The sequence below is a fragment of the Notechis scutatus genome, chromosome 4 (assembly GCF_049901735.1).
Source record: "Notechis scutatus isolate UNSWTSFEM ecotype Mainland chromosome 4, rNotScu1.2, whole genome shotgun sequence".
Lineage (NCBI taxonomy): Eukaryota > Metazoa > Chordata > Lepidosauria > Squamata > Elapidae > Notechis > Notechis scutatus.
The window spans coordinates 142827702-142847958 of NC_142012.1; the positions used below are offsets into that span (position 1 = coordinate 142827702).

Below are 20257 nucleotides of genomic sequence, written 5' to 3' on the forward strand. Positions count from 1 at the left end.
ACTTCTTGGAAATGATCAAAGATCTACACGTGGAGCAAGAAGATCTGCTTGTAAGTTTTGACGTGGTTTCCCTATTCACTCAAGTCCCGATAAAAGAGACCCTTGAAATCATCAAAAATAAATACCAACCAGCCAAACACCTCATGGAACTAACAGAACACTGCTTAACCAACACATATTTCATATACAAAGGACAAAGATACAAACAAATAACAAGGAGCCCCCATGGGATCACCACTGTCACCTGTCATTGCTAACCTGTTCATGGAAGAATTCGAATCCAGAGCCCTGGCCAATGCTATCCTCAAACCCAAACTATGGTTAAGATACATCGATGACACATTCGTGATTTGGCCCCATGGACAAGAAAACCTAAACAATTTCCTAACACACCTAAACAGCGCACACCCCAAAATCAAGTTCACCATGGAAACAGAAACAAACAAACAACTACCATTCCTAGATGTACTAATCTACAAAAAAACAGATGGCACACTAGGACACACCATATACCAGAAGAAAACACACACTAACCGCTACCTCAACGCCCAATCCCACCACCACCCAGCACAGATAAACTCCGTGGCTAAAACACTAATTACCAGAACCAAACGCCTGGCAGACAAGACACACATTAAGGCTGAACTATACACCCTGACTAAAGTACTGACAGCCAACGGCTTCCACAAAAGCAAAATCACCAGCTTGATCCACAAAAACACACTGAAACATAATAGAGACCCAGAAGATGAACAGACCTATGGAACAGCTGTCCTGCCCTACATAAGAGGTACTACAGACAAAATTAGTAAGGTACTACACAGACATCACATCAGGACTGCCTTCAAAACAGACAGAAAAATAGCAGCCATCCTTAGCAACCCCAAAGATAAAATTGACCTGGAAAACCAAGGCATATACGAAGTCCCCTGTGCATCATGCCCGGCCACATACATTGGACAGACCAATAGAAGAATAAGTACCCGCCTGGATGAACACAAAAATGCAGTAAAAAGCTGGAACACACTTCCTCACTAGTCCAACACATGGAAGCTACAGGTCATAGCATCAACTTCAATGGCACCAAACCCTGGCCACTATGGAAAACCCTAGCCACAGAGTCATCAGAGAAGCCATAGAGATTGAAAAAGACCAGAAAGCATGAACAGAAGAGATGATTCCACCAGGCTGTCAATCATTTGGAAGCCTGCACTCACAAACAAAAAATCTCCACACCACAAGCCAGGCAAACACCTGGGCACAAACAGATCCCCCTGATACCTCCAGCTCAAACACACCCCAACCAGGCACCCAGATGAAACCCAGCTTCCTAACTAATGATAGCGTCCATTTACCCGAAGCCAAGCTGCACTAAAGGCCTCCATTAAAGTAACACAATGCTGCCAGCCAATCAAGATACAAAAGAGCCAAAAACAGACAGAAGATATCAGAGACACCCATCAAGCATAACACAGCAAACTCCGAGACCAATAAACACAGACCAAGACTCCCAACCAATCAGGATGAAGAAAAAAACCATTCTGGCACAGCAATAGGCTGCCCCAAATTTAAATCTGAAACCACTGTAAAAGTCTGACCCACAGACGGACACAATACAGAAGCCTGATGATGGCAGATGAGATTCTGCTGAAACGTTGCTACAACTTTAAAAGAACTACAATGACGTGGGAAAATACCGAACCAAGCCAACACCATACATGTAAGTACCCGCGAAAACTTAAGAAAACATATACATACATACATACATACTATATATATATATATATATATATATATATATATATATATATATATATATATATATATATATATATACACACACACACACACACACACATACATATGTGTGTTTTCTTAAGTTTTCGCGGGTACTTACGTTGGTACAACTTTAAAAGCACAACTATAATGATGTGGGAAAATACCCGAACAAAGTTGAATACCATATAAATAAATAAATAAATAAATAAATAAATAAATAAATAAATAAATAAATAAATATATTCTTAAGTTTTCGCGGGTACTTACATGTATGGTATTCAGCTTTATTCGGGTATTTTCCCACGTCATTGTAGTTGTGCTTTTAAAGTTGTAGCAACGTTTCGGCAGAATCTCATCTGCCATCATCAGGCTTCTGTATTGTGTTTGTCTGTGAGTCAGACTTTCACAGCCTTTTCTGTTTTAAATTTGATGCTGGCCTACGCTGTGCCAGAATGGTTTTTTCTTCATCCTGATTGGTTGGGAGTCTTGATCTGTGTTTATTGGTCTTGGAGTTTGCTGTGTTCTGCTTGATTGGTGTTTCTAATATCTTCTGTATGTTTTGCAGCTTTTTTTTGTCTTGATTGGCTGGCAACATTTTGTTTCCTGTATTGGAGGCTTTTAGTGCAGCTTGGCTCTGAGTAAATGGACGGCTATCATTTATTAGGAAGCTAGGTTTCATCAGACAGACAGAAGATATTAGAAACACCAATCAAGCAGAACAATAAACACAGACCAAGACTCCCAACCAATCAGGATGAAGAAAAAACCATTCTGGCATAGCAGTAGGCTAGCTCCAAATTTAAAACAGAAACAGCTGTGAAAGTCTGACTCACAGACGAACACAATACAGAAGCCTGATGATGGCGGATGAGAGTCTGCCGAAACGTTGCTACAACTTTAAAAGCACAACTATAATGACGTGGGAAAATACCCGAACAAAGCGGAATACTATACATATAAATACCCACGAAAACTTAAGAAAACAAATACATACATACATACATACATACATACATACATACATACATGTAGAGTTTCATGTAACAGGAGCAAGTTTGCTCTAGAAATCAGGTATGATACTTTCTCTCCAAAATTGCAGAAGGTAAGAAAAAAAGGAGGCTAAAGAAAAAGCTGTGCTGTGAGACATGTGCATCAGAGTCCCACAACCATTCTCTCTTTGTGAATCGGCAGGGGGGAGGGGAGAGATGGGATGGTTCCATGATAATGGATGGCAAGTGTGTGCATGCTGTTCTGTTCTTGTGAATGGAGTGCACGCATGCATATTTGCCTGCTGCTGACACAAATGGGGTTGTGCCAGAGGTGATATTCAGCAGGTTCTGACCAGTTCTGGAGAACCGGTAGCAGAAATTTTGAGTAGTTCAGAGAACCAGCAAATACCACCTTAGACCGGAGATTTTACAGTATCCTTCCCCTGCCACGCGCACAGAACCGGTAGTAAAAAAAATTGAAAATCCCACCACCGTTGTGCGCATGCACATGCATGCTTGCCCACCCAGTGCTTCTGTGGCCCGAATCCAGTAGTGGACTGTGGACTGGAGGTTAGGGACCCCTGCTGTATGTAATACCTGCTTGGTACTAGAAAAATATCTACCCCCAATCATATTTTCTCAAGATTAAACAACATTGCCAGTTCCCTCAGTATCTCCTTACAAGGATTAGTATTGCATCCAATTTTGATATTCAGAATTGGATGCAACACTGAAGTAAACTTAGTGAAATTGTTACTTCGTGTGATTGTGAAGGTAGACTTTGAACAAATTGCATTTACCTAGTACCACACATTGCTTTTTGCTACATAGAGAAGACAAACTTTCTGATAGGGGCCATTTTACTGTGGAAGGCCCAAACTATCAGAGCTTTATATAATGTCAAAGAATTTTCTCATTAAATTTTGTTATGCATTAATATTTTTGCTTGTAAGTTGATTGCTTGAATTTTAACCTACAATGTGTTACTTTTATCTGTTAAGAAAATTATCCTAATGAATATAATATGTCATATGGTCTGCTCATCCCACTTGCCAACAGTAAGATATTCCAAAGGGGGGAAAAATACTTATTTGTGTTTGTTTTGGAAGGGAATTGCTGGGGGCTTGTAGCATTTTGTAATAGTTTAGAGAGATTTCCAAATAGAAATCATCCATCCCAAAATACTACTTTTCTCAGGATCTCTGCCATTGGTCATAAAAGCTAATTTCATTATGATTTAAAACTGGATTACTCCTTTATTTGATCATAGGAGTGAATAAAAGTGAATCAACAGCTTCAATTATATCCTTTCCTCCTATTTATGCATCCAAATATATGCTGTAATTTAGTATTAACAAAATATATAACTATAGCTAACTATTTATCTTTGCCCATCCATTGTATTATTCCTATTTCACATTATTCCTAATAATTTGCTCATATTGTGATTATGGACTATCAGTCGGCATTTGGTTATTCCCACTGGAATAGAATGCAGTACCATATACAAATGTCTCATATAGTAGGGCTGTTCTTGCATAGTAGGAAATTGCATGACCAGTCAGTCTTAAATTACAGCTAGTCCCAAAGCCAGCAAGTAAGCATTTGGCTAATTATTTTAAATTAGTTTCTTCTATCTTCCATCATTCTTTCTGTTAGATATTCAATGGGGAAAAGTCAGTGATGTCAGACTTCCCCTATTGGTTCATTTTCCTGGCGGGAAAATGAACAGCCGTCAGTAGCTGAAATTGTGGACAGCAGCCTGTAAAAAGAAAAACAGGCACACCAGGTGGCAGTCTTTTGTTCAGAGCTAAATAAAGAAATCCTTTCCTTCTACCGTTGTCCTGCCTCTTCAATGTAGCCCATATCTAACACTTTCATTTGCATTTCATTCTCCTTTAACTCCTGCTAGATTTCCCTTTTTATTATTCTATACTACTCCATCTTACATGCTAATCTCCTCTACAGCTTTCCCAGACACCATTTTTTGCATTTCCTTGCCATCAAAGCAGTTCAAACAACAGCCGTAAAAACTTTCATATCAGAAAAATTCAGTAAAGTCCAGCCAAGAACTGTTATAAATTAGTTCCAAAAGCCCCTACCTGTGCCATTGGTCAACAACAGCTTTGGAAGGTAATCTCCACATTATCCTGGGTTTTGGCTCCCCTATAGCTGAGCAATTCAGAAGTAACCTATTCCCAAAATTCAGCTGAGTCCATCTTTGGGATGTAGCAGCAATTTGGGGTATTATATCTCGGTGTTCCACTTGAAGTAGCACTACTCTCCTTTCTGAACCAGTGGAGCTTGTAGCTATACATTCATATTTACCACTGTCAGAAGGAACTATATTTTTGATAAGAAGCGTTCCATTGGGGAACAAAAAAACCTTGTCACTTAGATAGTGCAGTGGTTTCACCTCTGTTCCATCAGGGAAGACCCAGTGAACAGTTGGATGAGGGTCTCCTTTGACAGTGCAAGGAAACTTCAAACTTCTCCCCATAGTTTCTAGTATAAATTGCTTCTTATCTTCCAGTATAATGGGTGGTGGAGCAATGACTTGCAACCGTATTGCCATAGTATCTGAGCCAATTGGATTATCTGCTCTGCAGGTATATATCCCTCTGTCATAAACACTAACTTTCTTGATGAGTAAAGTGCCATCTGAGTGTAGAGAAACAGCCTCATTTTCTATTGAAAAAGCAGAAATATGAGTTTTGTTTGCAAGGATCCAAGTTATAGAAGGAATGGGATGGCCTTCGGAGGCACACTTCATAACTGCTGGCTTGCCAGAGTGAACTGTAATGATCTTGGAACTTTTCCCTATAATTCTTGGTGGATAGGTAACCACAGACAAAGTGACCAGAAGCTTGTCTGAACCTTGTTGATTGGCAGCCATACACAAGTACTGTCCACGATCCTGGATGTTGACATTCTGAATGGAGAGTGTACCATTGGGAAGAATCTCAAATCTGTTACTAGCATGTCTGTTTTTTGATGCATCAGCTCCTGTTTAAACAAAAAGAAACTAATGTTAGATTTATTAAAATGTTGCCTATTGCATATTTGTTAGAGTATTAATTTGAACATAAGATTCTAAATTTCTTCATAAAATTCCCTTTGAATTAATTTGTTCACTTAGCTTTTTTTCCTTAAAACTATAGGCAGCAAATTAAATATCTCAATTAATTTCATATGCTGATTATTTAGCAATGCTTCTTATACCCATTAATCAGGCATGTATTTGCATGCTTTAAATTCAGAGCTTACATATATATTGGAAATATTTTGTTGTTTTTGCCTTGGTCTAGTATCACATGATTGCATTCATATATTAATCCAAGAATCTCGGTCTAACTAGCATGAACAATAATGTGATGTTTACCTTCTCTCATTAATAAAGTAGATAAAAAGAAACACTTGCAATAGCATCATATAAACAGCCAATCATGGTTTATTGTAAAACAGCAAAAATTAGCTTTAAGATGATTTATGGTTATGATTTATTTGAATTATTCGAGTCTATTATTCCAGGCTTTTGATTTCATGTGATGCTATTCCTTCTTAGATTATTTACCCATTTTGATCAAGAAATGGAAACATAATGAACTGTGCTCAAGGCCTGTTTATATTGAGGTTTATAGGACAAGATTCCTGGCTTTAAGTAGTTTTTTTTATAGTTTATTTGGAAAGATTCTTGTTGGCTCTATATCTTCAGTATTTATACATTAGTGTTTTTATCAAGTTAAGAAAAAGCATAAATATTATTTCCTCGTGGGATGAATTATATTATTTTGGACCAGAGAAAACATACTACAGTTTAATGCTTTTTTATGGAAAGCTGGTGCTTTAGGTGTCCAAATAATGCACTCATAGACAACATAACTCTGGGGCAAGCAGATTCCTCAAAGAACAGTTTATTGGATATTTCATATTGGCACAACTGGTGAAAGCCCACTCTGAATTTTCCCATGGCTTTCACCTAACTAAAAGTAAACGTTTCCCTTCTCCTTCAAGTCACTGGTCACACTGTCCAACCCAGGTGCTTGTCGGTCACTTGGTTACTTGCTCCTCCTCTGGCCACCTGAGAATGTCCTTGGTTCCCACAGGAAAACTTTATTGTTTTGGCTACAAAATCTCATCTAACTAATTCCCCCCTCCCACCATTGTGTGGCAATCCTGAAGCCTCCAAGATGGCTTCAACCAGGTTCACATCAGGTTGACATTACATTTTGCACAATATGCCAGTTTGGTGTGATAATTAAGGCACTGGCTAGAAACCAGGAGACTGAGTTTCCCGTTTTAGGTACAAAACCAGCAGGATGATCTTAGGCCAGTCATTTTCTCAGCTGTAGGAAGAATGCAATGGCAAGGTACTTCCAAAAAAACTTTGCCAAGAAAACTTCAGGGATTCATTAAACAGTTGCCAGAGTCAACACTGCCTTAAAACTCCACCTTACTGCATGAAGCGTATACTTTATATACTATTCTCTTAAAATACTCTAGCTCAGGGGTGTCAAACTCCCATTGCCACAGCGGTGTCACATGACGTATCGGGATTTCTTCCCACTTCACTAAACCTGGTGGGGGCAGCATGTGACACATCCTGCCCATGGGCTATGAGTTTGACATCCTGCTCTCGCTAATTAACCTCCCAGCAAAAATAGGGGGCGAGTATATAACAAACTATATTTTGAGTGGAAATGTTGGGGGTCTTATACGCCGGGTCGTCTTATACGCCGGCATATACGGTAATACTTCATAATTATTTCAGAATCATTCTGAATATCCTGAGTATGAGCAACAATACTGTATCACACCATTACTTTCTGTGCTTAGAGAAAATATAACTAAAATCTGGATTATTATTGGTTTTTTTTATATATCCATTTATTTTTTTGGCACATGTAATTCTTTTCCATTTTATGAAAAATGTTACTTAGATTTGAGACAGGTCATTAGCAAAGTTCACAGCTGGTTTTAAAATCTGACTTTAATCCTAATCTAACACTATATCACTTTGTGGTTATTCTTTCATAATTTAATTATAGGACTATAAACATACATAAAACTTAATTTTGTATGCTTTACTTCTTAAGTCACATCTTGTTTATAATAAAAAAGAACAAATGTAAAATATTAATTTGAAAAGCTTACCTGCTGATATCTTGGTCCAATGAATGGTTGGTTTGGGATTACCACTGGCTTCACATGGAATGAAAGCATCTGAATTAGCCAGGACAGTAAACATTGCAAATTTTCCTCCACTTATTCTGGGTTTTGCCAATCTGATCTGATAGAATGAATTTAAATCTTCTGGATTGGTAGTGGTGGCTGCCTGGCCTGTTCTTTCAGACCAGTTTCTGATGTAATTGTTTTTATCTGTCTTCCATAAAGGAGTATACAGGGTGGAGCTTTGAGGTGATTTTAATACTGTGAATGTCTCCATTATGAGTGGTTTTCCAATATCTCTGATTTTAGAAAATGGAAACTGCCGTGAAATTTTATCCCATCTGGGAGATGAAGTGGTTTGTGTAGTTTGGATGAGCCTTGCTTGGGATAGTAATGGACTAGTGGTCATGTAAATTGCATTAGTAGGAATCTGTGGATTTATTTCATTTTTCACATGAAGAGCTGTTTTTGTTATTTGTGTTTTTGGAATTGCAGTTAGCCCCACATACTGGTAAGATTCCTTATCTGCTTGTCTAGTAGTTTGAGCTACTTTAGTAAACTTTGGTTCAGTTGTTACCAAGGTTGCATCTGGTAATGCTGGGCTTATCTTTGTTGTATCCCATGACATTTCAAACTGTGGAGTTGTAGATGAATGTTTTTCAGATAACAGTACCATTGGTGGTTTAATGGTGTAAGCATTTCCAAGGGATTCCTGAGCAATATTTAAGAATGTGTTGTCTTTTTTTATATCTGCTGTGCTAAGAACTGGTGATTGTGCTGTAACTGTAACTATATCCATAGTGGTGAATTTTGAAAACAATTCAGTCAGTTTGAGATTAGGAGGTTCAGTTACATTTTTCATAACAGGAGAAGGAATAATTTTTTTTAAGGGTGTGACAAATTCTTTATTGACCAAAATGATTCTATGGAAAGGTATTGACTTCTGCAAAGGTCTTCTCCTCCTTTGACCCTTCTTTCTATGTCGTCGAAATGTTCTGAGTTTGGAAATCTTGTTTGCAACAGTGGTAGTAAGAGTATGAATCTGATGGATGGTTGTAGTATCAGTTCTTTTATTAACATCAGTAATAAAGTTGTACATAGGGGCTGAAGATGGTGATTCTATAGTACTGAGTGATACTATTGGATTGTCTTCTAGTAATGATACGTTCTCACTGATATGTTTAATTAAGTCTATAGGAACATTGGCTTGATTGTCACTTTTGGAAACTTCAGTTTCATATATTGATGAATTTTTGTAAGTTGGTCCTGAGATGTGAAAATCTGTAGCAGATATTTCAGATGAGGGTTTTGTTTGTATTATGGATTGCTTCTGCAGTAGCTCTTTTTGAACACAGTTGGTAACAAAAGAATTATGTGAAGGTATTTCTCCATTTGAAACACTAGAAGAGACATCATGGATACTAAAGGAGGGAATAGTGGATTTGATCATGAAAGGTGCTTTGGTAAATGTACTTTTCATGTTAAACTTAGATTTATGGATACTGGTTGTGAATTGAATGTTAGCTGATGGATCTATATCAGGGATTGTTTGATGTGTATCTGATTTTATTTTTCTTTGTGGTGCAATTTGGGTGCTTTTAGAGTAGAAGGGAATAATTGTAGAAGCTTCATACACCTCATCTGTATCTATCTTGTTATTTGAGGATATCACAGTGTGACTTGAAATTGTTGATTTTGGATACTGGGGTTTGATCAATGTTTGTGGGGTAAATGATTCAACAGAAGCAGTTGGTATGCTTATTTCTGCAGGGAATGTAAGACTTGAGCTTTCTGGAACAAACCCTGATCTAGGAAAAGCAAATCTATGCCCTGCATTACTGGGAATACGGTCAGGTCTAATTATTCGTCTTCTTCCAAAGGTTTTTCTTCGTCTGCTAAACCATCTGGGGAATGGACTATGAGTTGCAGAATCCTTCACTACCTCAATCTGTTGATGGGCAAGAATGGCTGAACCTGGAGATACCTGAAATGTTATTTTTTTTCCATTATAAATATAGCCACTGTCATTAGACAAACTGATTGCTGCTGAGGGCACTTGATGGCTTGATTTTTTTGATGCTTTCTCAGCATTTTCTGCCAATAAATCAGGTTTTTCAATAATTTTGTGTGAAATTATAAGTTTGCTATTATTAATAATAGCCAATGTTGGTGTTACTGTTGGTTTGCTTTTAAAATAGACATTAACGTCTTCAGATGTTACCAATCTCTGAAAAGAATTTGAAGTGTTTGCTGCACTGTTGGGTTCTTTAAACAATAAGGGCATTGTTACTTCCATCAGGGTTGGTGGTGTAGGAAGTGTCTGATATCTTTCAAGACTTATTCCTTTCATTTCAGGTTTTGGTTTATTTAGCCAATTCTGGTTTGTAGGTGTCTCAGAGTCCATAACCATAGAACTGGTTGCTGAAGGTTCTGATTCTGTAACTATGATATGTGTTGCAAAAGAGCTGTAATTATCTGATATACTTCCAAGTTTTGCTGTCACTACATTTCCTGATGCTTCTCTCAAAGTGTATTTTGAAGGTCTTCTAGTTGCTAGAAACATAAGTTCTTCCTCAGCTAATATGTCATCCCCAGATATCTCTTCTTCATTTCCTGAGCTCCTTGAAGACAGAAATAACTTTTCTGTTGGTTTTACTGTTATATTTTCTTGTCTTCTTAACAATGTGATATTTCTTGTTTTTTCTAAAAATGTCGCCCAGTGCAATGGATTGATTCTCTTGGTAGAGAGACCAAATCTCTTTTGTCCTCTGAACCTTCTGCTAATCTTGCCTCTATTGATCCTGTAGACTTCTTTGTACATGTTTTTGGTTTTATTTTTTATGAAATAATTTGTAAATGAATTTTGCATGGATGCTTGGTTGGTTACCTCAGCAGGAACAGTAGAAGGAAAAAATGTAATTTGCCCATTAAAGTCATGTTCTTGGTTGCCAGATCCTTCTGTTGCTTCACTATGTACCTGAGTATCTTTTTTTGTGAGTTGTTGTGACTTGCTCAAATTTCTTTTAACAAGTACTTGGTAAACTAAATAATCTATACCATATTTATTGGCTGTTATACACATGAAATGGCCATTGTCTTGTCCTGCTATTGGTTGTATTTTTAATGTTCCATTGTGGAACAGAAGTTTATTTTTAAAAGAACTATGAAGAATTATGTTTTCTGGTAGGACCCAATTAATAGAGGCATCTGGTACACCTGTAGAAAGGCAGGGAAGATCAACAATTTCACCTAAAAACACTGAAAGTTGTGGTCCATTTAAAAGGTTGTGCTTCAAACTTGAATCTATTACTGTAATTCTAAAAGTTAAGATATCGGCATCTTCATAGTTGGTTCCTATACAGTGATAAAGTCCAGTGTCAAAATGATCTGCTGAATGTAGTAAGAGCTTACCAGATTTTTCTATCATTATTCTTCCATCTTCACTTATATATGGAGCCTTAACTTTGGTCCCATCAGGTAACAGCCACTCAGCTACAGGGGCAGGGTCTCCAATTGCTTGGCAATCCAATTCTACAGAACCATTGACTAAAACAGAATATTCAGTTTTGGAATTCTTCTCTCGTAAGATCATGGCCCATGTTTGTTTGGTGGGCTTTGGGACATCATCAGGAAGAATGATTTGAGCATCTATTGAATATTGGATATGCAGCATATTGAGTGTAGTTGCGGTCCTATCCAATTGCATTGATACTTGACTCTGCATCAACCAAGGAGGCTCAGCTGTCAGTTCAGCTTCTATGTCAGTGAAAAGTTCTTCATTTTTAGAGGCTGTTTGTTTGTACTTGTAACTGGTATAAGGCATTTCTGTTAATAAGTGTTCCCTTCTCAGTTTTAGTGGAGAATCACTATAAAGAGCAAGAATGCTCCACAATTGATGAATATGATTGTGGTCAATGCTACACTTAAGAAAAGTTGACAATGATATTTCAAGTAGTGTGTTGTTATCATTTTTTGTAAATATAACTGGAGACATTTTTGAAGGTTTCTGTACATTACAAGCTATATTTGCTTGATTTCCTGTTTGGTCTATTAAGTTTAATGACATAGATCCTATAGGAGCCATAAAATCTTTGGGAGACACTGAAGTGAATTCTCCATCATCTATTATAGTTACAGTTTTCAATTTTAAATCTGTGTCTATACTTGGTTTACTACAATTAAATGAAGACAGTGGAATTTTAGTTAAGTGTTTCTCTTTAGAAATCCTGGGGTTGGTGCACAATGGGCATTGCAGTGCATCTGTGGCCTCTTTGCCTTTTTTGCATTTTACAACATCTAGAAAGGAAGAGATCAGAAAAAGTAAATTGATGTTCTATTGTTTTTGTAGAAAAAAAACCAATTTCTAATCAGTTGAAATATATTTTTGGAACTTGCGATGCAAGCATTTAGTCGCCATTACAAAACAGAATTGGAAGAAGCAAAGTAAGCCCTTAAACCCAAACTTCTGATCTGTGAAATAATCCAAATTAAAGTTTTGTTTAAAAATTATGGGAAGCCTTTGCAGTTTAACTGACTGCCTATCTATCATATACCTGTCTACCGACCACCTTTGTATGTCATTTTATCATAAGACTCTGCTTTCAATGGCTATGGCAGAATATATTTTAAAGAAACTAACATGAGAAAATAGTAATTGGGAAATGAAGGATCTTTGATACAGATATCTGAAGGAAAACATAGGACTGGGCAAACTTTACTGACCTTATCTGTATTTTATTCTGAAGTTAGAACTAATAAGTTTCCATCTTACTCCAGTGCTCTTGTTCTTGTCCTAGTTCTTCACATAAATAATTATGTTATATAGAAGAGTGGAAACAATGGAAAAACTGAAAAACAAATGGCACTATTATTCTGAAGTTTGAGGGCATGAATGCTTTAAATCTTTCTCCACAACCTATCACTTCTCAGTTGATTGATGGAGAAAAAGAAACGGGGTTGAATTTACAATTTTGGATGTATAGGACAATTATGCCACTGTTAAACACTTTCAAGCAATGCATATCCAGATTCTTGAAAACATCCAACAATGTGTGTATCAGTGTGTGTGTATTCTGTATTCTTTCCTCAAAGCAATTATTTTGAATTAGTTATTTCCCATTTTTTGAAAGCATACTTGCACTATTCCAGTCTAAAACCATTATTCCTGCCCATTTTACAGTCACTTTTAACTGTTGGGTCAGCCCAAATGTCTTATGTTGCAGGTGAACAGCATACCAAGTTACCCTACTGACATTTCATAGCCATATATTCAAATCTCAGTAATATATTTTGTTCTTTTGCTCCTCCTCCTCTGAGTAGGATAGGGTAAAAAAATAAATGGGAAACTTCTGCTGCCTTCTTAACCCTCGCAAATCCCAAACTGTCCCCCAAATAGCAAATTGGATTGTTGTTACAGGTTTTCAAGAATTGAAACTACAAGTTGTGTCATAACATTTTTTGTTCTCAATTTTTTCCCCCTTTAAACACATTTTATTTGCCTCTTCAGCCCCCCTAAACTGTCTGACAAGCTTTGTCCCCGCTGCTTTTGTTGTCACCACATTCCCCGATGGTTTCTTTCATCACCATCACCATTATCCCTGGAAAGTTAAGACTGAGTTGTGACTCAAACATTGCCCAGTTCTGCTTTACTATAGCAGAGTCAAGTACATGTTCTCTTTTTTCCCTGAGTGAAGAACCGTCTACATGGCTCAGCTAAGTATCACTGTAGTATTTTCAATTCATTTTCATCTCATGTTGATTTATAGGGTAATAGATTTCTCACTTAGTTTTGTGTTATCTAATAAGATTTCCTCTACTTCATTACCCAAGTCATTCATAAAAATTTGAAGAAAATGAGACCAGTATCCTGTGACATCCCACCAGGTGCTCCCTCTAGCTGTGCAAGCAGACTTTAAGAATCTTATTTTTGTGGAATATTTGATGCTCTCTCTATGCTTATTTGTTTGCAGATATTTCATTGCTTGACTATGTAACATCATCAATGCAGGTGATTGTGGGGTTTGCTCCTGCTTATATACTATAGCCTGCTCTGCTAGTGTTGGTAGTGGTGTAGTTTTTTTCCTTGGTAGTTTCTTGAATAGGATATTATTTCCTGGTGTTATCTGATGTTAACTCCTGCAAATTTGGATATTTGTCTGCTAGAAAGGTTCTGTTTTGATCTTTTAGTTTCCTTCTTTTTTTCTTTTTTTTTTCTTTTGAATAATGTATAAATATGATTTATCTCTATGTGTTTGTTGATGGCTGGTTTGTCTTAATGACAAATTTCCAGGAATTCTCAAGTGTTTTTACTTTTAGTCAGTCTGCAAGAAAACAATATCCTAATCAGTGAACTACCAAAGAGGAAACCATACCACACTAACAATGGCAGAGAAAGCTACTATGGCCTGTCGAGCAAACCCCATACTCATTAGTACTGATATTACCTAATTGGGTAATGAAAGATCTGCAAGCAAACAGCCAAGCTCAGAGAGCACCAAGAATTCCATAGTTCAACCATGAATTACATATATTCTTTTCTATTCGAATATATTTTAAAGTATAATATATTCTCTGTGCATCCTGTCAATTACTGCAATCTTTGTGAATAAGGCCAGCAGATATTTGAGGTATATTCTTGCAATTTATAAAAAGACAATACATACCTGAATGTCTTTCTGCCCATTTGGCAAACCATTTCAAAGCACAATCACAAGTCCAAGGGTTTCCATGAAGATAGAGACTTTCTAGTTCAGACATATATGAGAAAATGTCTTGTGGCAGAGAAGTCAGGAAGTTGTCTGAAAGGTAGATATGCTTTATGGCAGATGTTCTGAACACTTTGAGGTACCACGAAGTGACAAACGTATCTGGATGAAGTTGTTTAAGTAAATTTCCTTCCAAATGCACTAATTTCAGCGATGTGAGACCATAGAAAGCTTTTGGGTTTACAAATTCAATTTTATTATGATCCAGGTGCAAACGCACTAAAGCCATGAGACCATGAAATATGTCTGCTTGAATAACTTTGATTTGATTATAGCTCATCTTTAAGATCTGTTGATAAAAAAGAGAATAAGAAAAGGAATCTAAGCTGAAGTTACATGTAATCAAATACTTCTAAAAATGATTTTCAGACTAACAATAGAATATGATCTCAATTCACACATTATACTAAATGGTGTGGTTTTTGACTTTGACTTTAGTATGTTGTATATCCCAACATTGTGGTTATTCAATAAATTGTGGTTAAACCATATTTAACCTATGCATGAACCTGTAATTACTATCAGTGAGTCTTATTTTTTATTAAATATGTTTAGGATTGTAGCCATTTATTCAAAGAGAAGAGTGATGAAAATGAAAGGTGAATAGAGTGTAATAAACTTACATCTTACACTCCTCAGAACCATTGTATTTTTTCCACCTAACAACAGGTTTGATGGCAAAACTTTGCCAACTCTAAACAAAATCAGTCATGGACAATTTCCAGCTTAATCTTACCTTTAACAAATGTAAATCAGAGAATGTCTTGTCTTGAATTGTATGTATCTGATTACTGTGCAACATCAACAATTCCAGTTTCTCCAGGCCAGAAAAATCTGTCTCAGTCAGTTTAACCAAATTGTTGTAACTGTAACAAATATTTCATTCCATATCTGGGTTTAGTTAGTCAGCTATAGTTTAAACGTTAAACAGACAAAAATAGAATAGCTGTTCTGAAGGTGTTTAAGCAGACTGTAATTAAATTTTCTCATTTAAAATTGAAAATACTTTGATCAAAGCAATAATAAATGAAAAATATGGCTCATTATCATGCATTTGGATATGACCTAATCAGTGTTAAATCTATACAATTTCTCTGTTGTTCCTCTCAACGTGTTCTGATAATAAAAACAATGAAACACTGCATATATAATACATTTATGAAATTACATTACAACAAAGTACCATCAGACCATCATGAACACAACACGTATAAATGGAAGAGTTAGAAAAAGGCTTAGAACCTAACCTCTTAATACTCTTTAATACAGGAAGTCCTTGACTTACAATTCATTTAATAACTGTTCGAAGTTACAATGGCATTGACAAAAACTGACTTATGACTGTTTTTCATGCAACCATTGTGGTATCCCCATGGTCACATGATCAGAATTCAAACCCTTGGCAACTGGTTCATATTTATGACAGTTACAGTGTTCTGGGGTCATGAGATCCTATTTTGCAACCTGACAAGCAAAGTCAATGGGAAAGGCAGATTCACTTAGCAACTGTGTTATTTACTTAACTACTACAATGATTCAATTAACAGCTGTGGCAAGAAAGGTCATAAAATGGGGCAAAATTCATGTAACAAATGTCTCATTTAGCAACAGGGATTTTGGGCTCAGTCGTGGTCCTTAAGTCAAGGACTACCTGTATTCAAAATCAGGGTGTTTCCAGATAGTGAGGGTTCAATCACTCATTTATGGCTGTCATAGATTAGCATAATAGTGAGGGTTTAATGAGGCTGAGATTGATCAATAGTAGCAAAACACAACGGAACCTGACAATATTATACTATGACAATATAAATAAAATAAATAATTAAAATGTATTTTACAAGATAATAAATAAAAACCCCAAGGCATGCTAAAAACTTATTTCAAACTGAACATATTTAAAGACAAAAAAAATCAATTTATCAGGTAAAACATGCTGTTATAAAAAGCAAAAATTTTCTCCACCGGAGAATTGGATGGGAGTTCCAGAGTAGAGGAACAATTTCCTCTGGAATGATAAAAGACTTTTCCAGTTTCAAGTCTAGGTAATTACAGTTATTGGGAATCATGAATAATAAAAATTTAATAAATAATAATAATTTGGATTTGTTGCAGGTACAGCTGTCAGCTTGTTCCTATGGTTTCTTGTTGATTTATTTATTTATTTATTTGATTTGCCAATTGTTTACAAGATAATAAGTATAAGTGTATACATAGTTGTGAATACATGAAATGGGTACATATAAGAAAAATAAAAGAAGAGAAACAATAGGACAGGGACGGTAGGCACGTTGGTGCGCTTATGCACGCCCCTACAGACCTCTTAGGAAAGGGGTGAGGTCAATAGTAGACAGTCTAAGGTTAAAGTTTTTGGGGTTTGGGGAAGAAACTACAGAGTCGGGTAGAGTATTCCAGACATTGACCACTCTATTGCTGAAGTCGTATTTCCTGTTGATGGGAATACTTGCATACAAACAGATCATCTATCTTTAAAGAGATTCTTATAAGCAACAACAAATCATAGGCTCTGGAACTCCCCACCTCCACAAGTACTGGATACTGTCTGTTCCAAAAATCCCTTTTATAGATAATGAGGCATAACACATGGGAGAATTCCATACATTCTATGCATTATATACAGATTCAGAGTTATGTTTCTATATTATTTGTGAAATGAAAAGATGAGGAATAAGCCTATTCAGAAGTCAGGAAAACCTATTCCTTTCCTGACTTCTCTGCATCTTAGGAAATAGGAATTATTCAATACACAATAAACACCAAAGGCATGCAAGAACAGTAATCATCTATCTTTCTTGCTGTTGCTTCATGTTTGTAAATTCCAGCAGACCTCCAAAAGCTTGAATATTTGTTCACTGCCAAAGTCTCAGAGAAACTGCTGAATTTGAGTGACCAATAAAATATAGCTGATTATCAAAGCAGCCTCAATTTATGGTTCACTGACAAAGATGATTTTGCTAGCTGATTTGCATATGTAAGTTTTAAACAGATGCTATAACTGCTTTGATCTGAAAATGTTAACTATAACATTGCAACAGTGGGGGAGATGATGGGCTTTAGATTTCCCTTGGTCAACATTTTTAAAATGTTATATACAAATATTTTAAAATGTTTTATACAAAATGTAAGCTTACATTATCGCATACTAAATTTGAGTCAACATTCTATAGGATCTACTAAAAATGTTCCATCATTATCTTCCTTCCTTCCTTCCTTCCTTCCTTCCTTCCTTCCTTCCTTCCTTCCTTCCTTCCTTCCTTCCTTCCTCCCTCCCTCCCTCCCTCCCTCCCTACCATCCATTGTATGAGATGGCTCCAGCTAAAATTTGAACAGCCACATTCAATATAGCTAGGACAACATGAACATCATGAAAACTATAGTTACCAGAATTCACAGCTTAAATTGATGTTTAGAAGTATTCTGATATTGTCTTCTTTCTCAAAAGCAAAATAAATGGTTCAGCTCATGGCTTAGAATGCATACTTCTTCCAAACAAATATGGTTTATCTTAACTGGCTACATGTCATCAGAACTTTGGCTTTTAATTATACTGTTTCACCATTTAAATCCTTATGAGACTTACCTGTGAATGATTGAGTTCAAGCTTCATAAATCAGAATCAGGAATAAAAACTAAACCCAGAGTCAGGAAGCTGTGGCTTTCAAGATGTATGTAGCTAATCTACAACTGACAACTCCATTCTACTTAAGTTACGCTAGCTGGGGTTGCTAGAATTGTGGTTCACAATATTTAAACAGTTTCTCACCTACCCCTACTAAACTCTAGATAATTTTAATCTGGTTTGTTTCCTAAACTCTCCCAAACAAGCCAGAAATTAGAGTAAAAACAAACCAGCAAGCAAAATAAATTTATTTTAATTTCACATGGTACAGCACAGCATTTATTCTTTAATACATGTGTTTAGGATATTGTTCATCTTAATTACTGAAAATTTATTTACACAAATAAAACATTATTTAAAGAATTTTGCAAAGCTAAAACTTTGCAAATTTTTAAATCTGAGCTGATACAATAGTTATTTCAATAGTTAAAAGCAGAAACAAAAATAATTCCTTCTGTCTGTTTACCCGCATCTTCATTGATGACCAACCTCAGAAGCCTTCTGTCTTATTACTGATCCTATGAACATAAAGTATGTTACTACTTCTTCTTCTCCACTTGTTTATATCAGAGTGGCATACCTATTAATATAATCTTAGGTTTCCTATGTAAATTATTGACTAGCAGTTCACTTTTTGCATTTTCTTTTTCATCTTCAACAAGAGATTCCTTAGGCTTCTCTCATTTCCAGCCATCAAATTGGTATCACCAGCATAAATGAAGTTGTTGGCGTTTCTGTAAGCAAATTTCACACCAATTTGTAGTCCTTCTAGTCCAACTTTTTTCATGATATAGTCTTCATGAAAAGTTAAGTAAATAAGGTGACAGTATACAACCTTGGAATATTTCTTGCCCAATTCTGAAACATTTAGTTGCTCCATATTCTGTTCCGTTGCTTCTTGATCAATAGGTGAATGGTTCAATAAGTAGATGAGGTGACCCCAGCACTCTCATATTTTTAAGAGCCATCTACAATTTGTGGATAGCATTGTCAAAAAGCATTCATATAATTAATAGAGGGGGGAAAAGCTTTTGGAAGGTCCTTGGCTTTTCTATTATGCACCAGATGTTTGAAAACTTGGGAGCCTCTGCATCTTCTAAATCTAGTTTATATACTTGATTTATATACTTTACAGTTTGATTCCATGTAGTGTTGTAATCTGGATTTCAAAATTTCAAGCATTATTTTACCAGCATCTGAATTAAGAAAGCCAAGTGCCTCACACATCGGATCCATGAAACGGATGACTATATTTCTGTGCCATGCTTGGAACTATATCCACTCACCCAGAAAAAAGACAAAAAATAACTGGATTGATGATAATCCTTGAGCAGAAGGTGGAAATCAACAAACTTAGTTTTTTCCCAGTGTTCAGTGACTGTCACACACATTATGGTAATAATTTTGTGAATAGCCAGCAATCATCATTTGCAAGGGTATATACAAAATATTATCAACTTTTAAAATTTCAACTTGTCTAAAAATCCTTTACCATGAAAGGCATAAAAAAGAATTTGAATGCATGTGTTTTAATTTATCACAATACGCAAATTAATCAATTCTAGATTAATGCCAGGAGGCTTTTTGCTCTGAAAAAGTTTTATAACAGTGAACATGTTAGTCTGTCCTCATTACTATTTCTTACTGCCATGCAGTCATAATTTTGTTCCTATCAATTATCACTAAAAGAGATGAACAAGATGCTGTTTCTAATTTTTCCAAGACAAAGAAAACTGATGATTTTTTTTAAAAAAGAGAGTTTGATGTCCCTCCACTGTTCAATATCCAAAATAGAACAAGATCTGACAGTTTGCATTTGACAATTCATAGTAAGGATGAAACCAGTCACATGCTGCCTCTTAGTGTGTGACAGTATGAATATAATAACTAACTGCTTTCTTTTAAAACAGTTGTGACTC

At 36.1% G+C, this 20257-nt stretch overlaps 1 protein-coding gene across 2 annotated transcripts in view; it reads right to left on the reverse strand.

Annotated features, from left to right (window-relative positions):
- The window catches only part of IGSF10 (immunoglobulin superfamily member 10), a 35287-nt gene that overhangs the window by 6939 nt on the left and 8091 nt on the right, over nucleotides 1-20257 (reverse strand). Inside the window, exons 3-6 of one of the 2 annotated variants that reach the window (XM_026665122.2) lie at nucleotides 15438-15567; nucleotides 14600-14990; nucleotides 7923-12233; nucleotides 4871-5774 (exon numbers count right to left, since the gene is read on the reverse strand). In XM_026665122.2, coding sequence (XP_026520907.2) covers nucleotides 4871-5774; nucleotides 7923-12233; nucleotides 14600-14990; nucleotides 15438-15567 — 5736 coding nt within the window. Of the gene's footprint in view, nucleotides 1-4870; nucleotides 5775-7922; nucleotides 12234-12659; nucleotides 13405-14599; nucleotides 14991-15437; nucleotides 15568-20257 lie in introns of those variants that run through there. The other variant, XM_087965151.1, reaches the window with a different exon arrangement.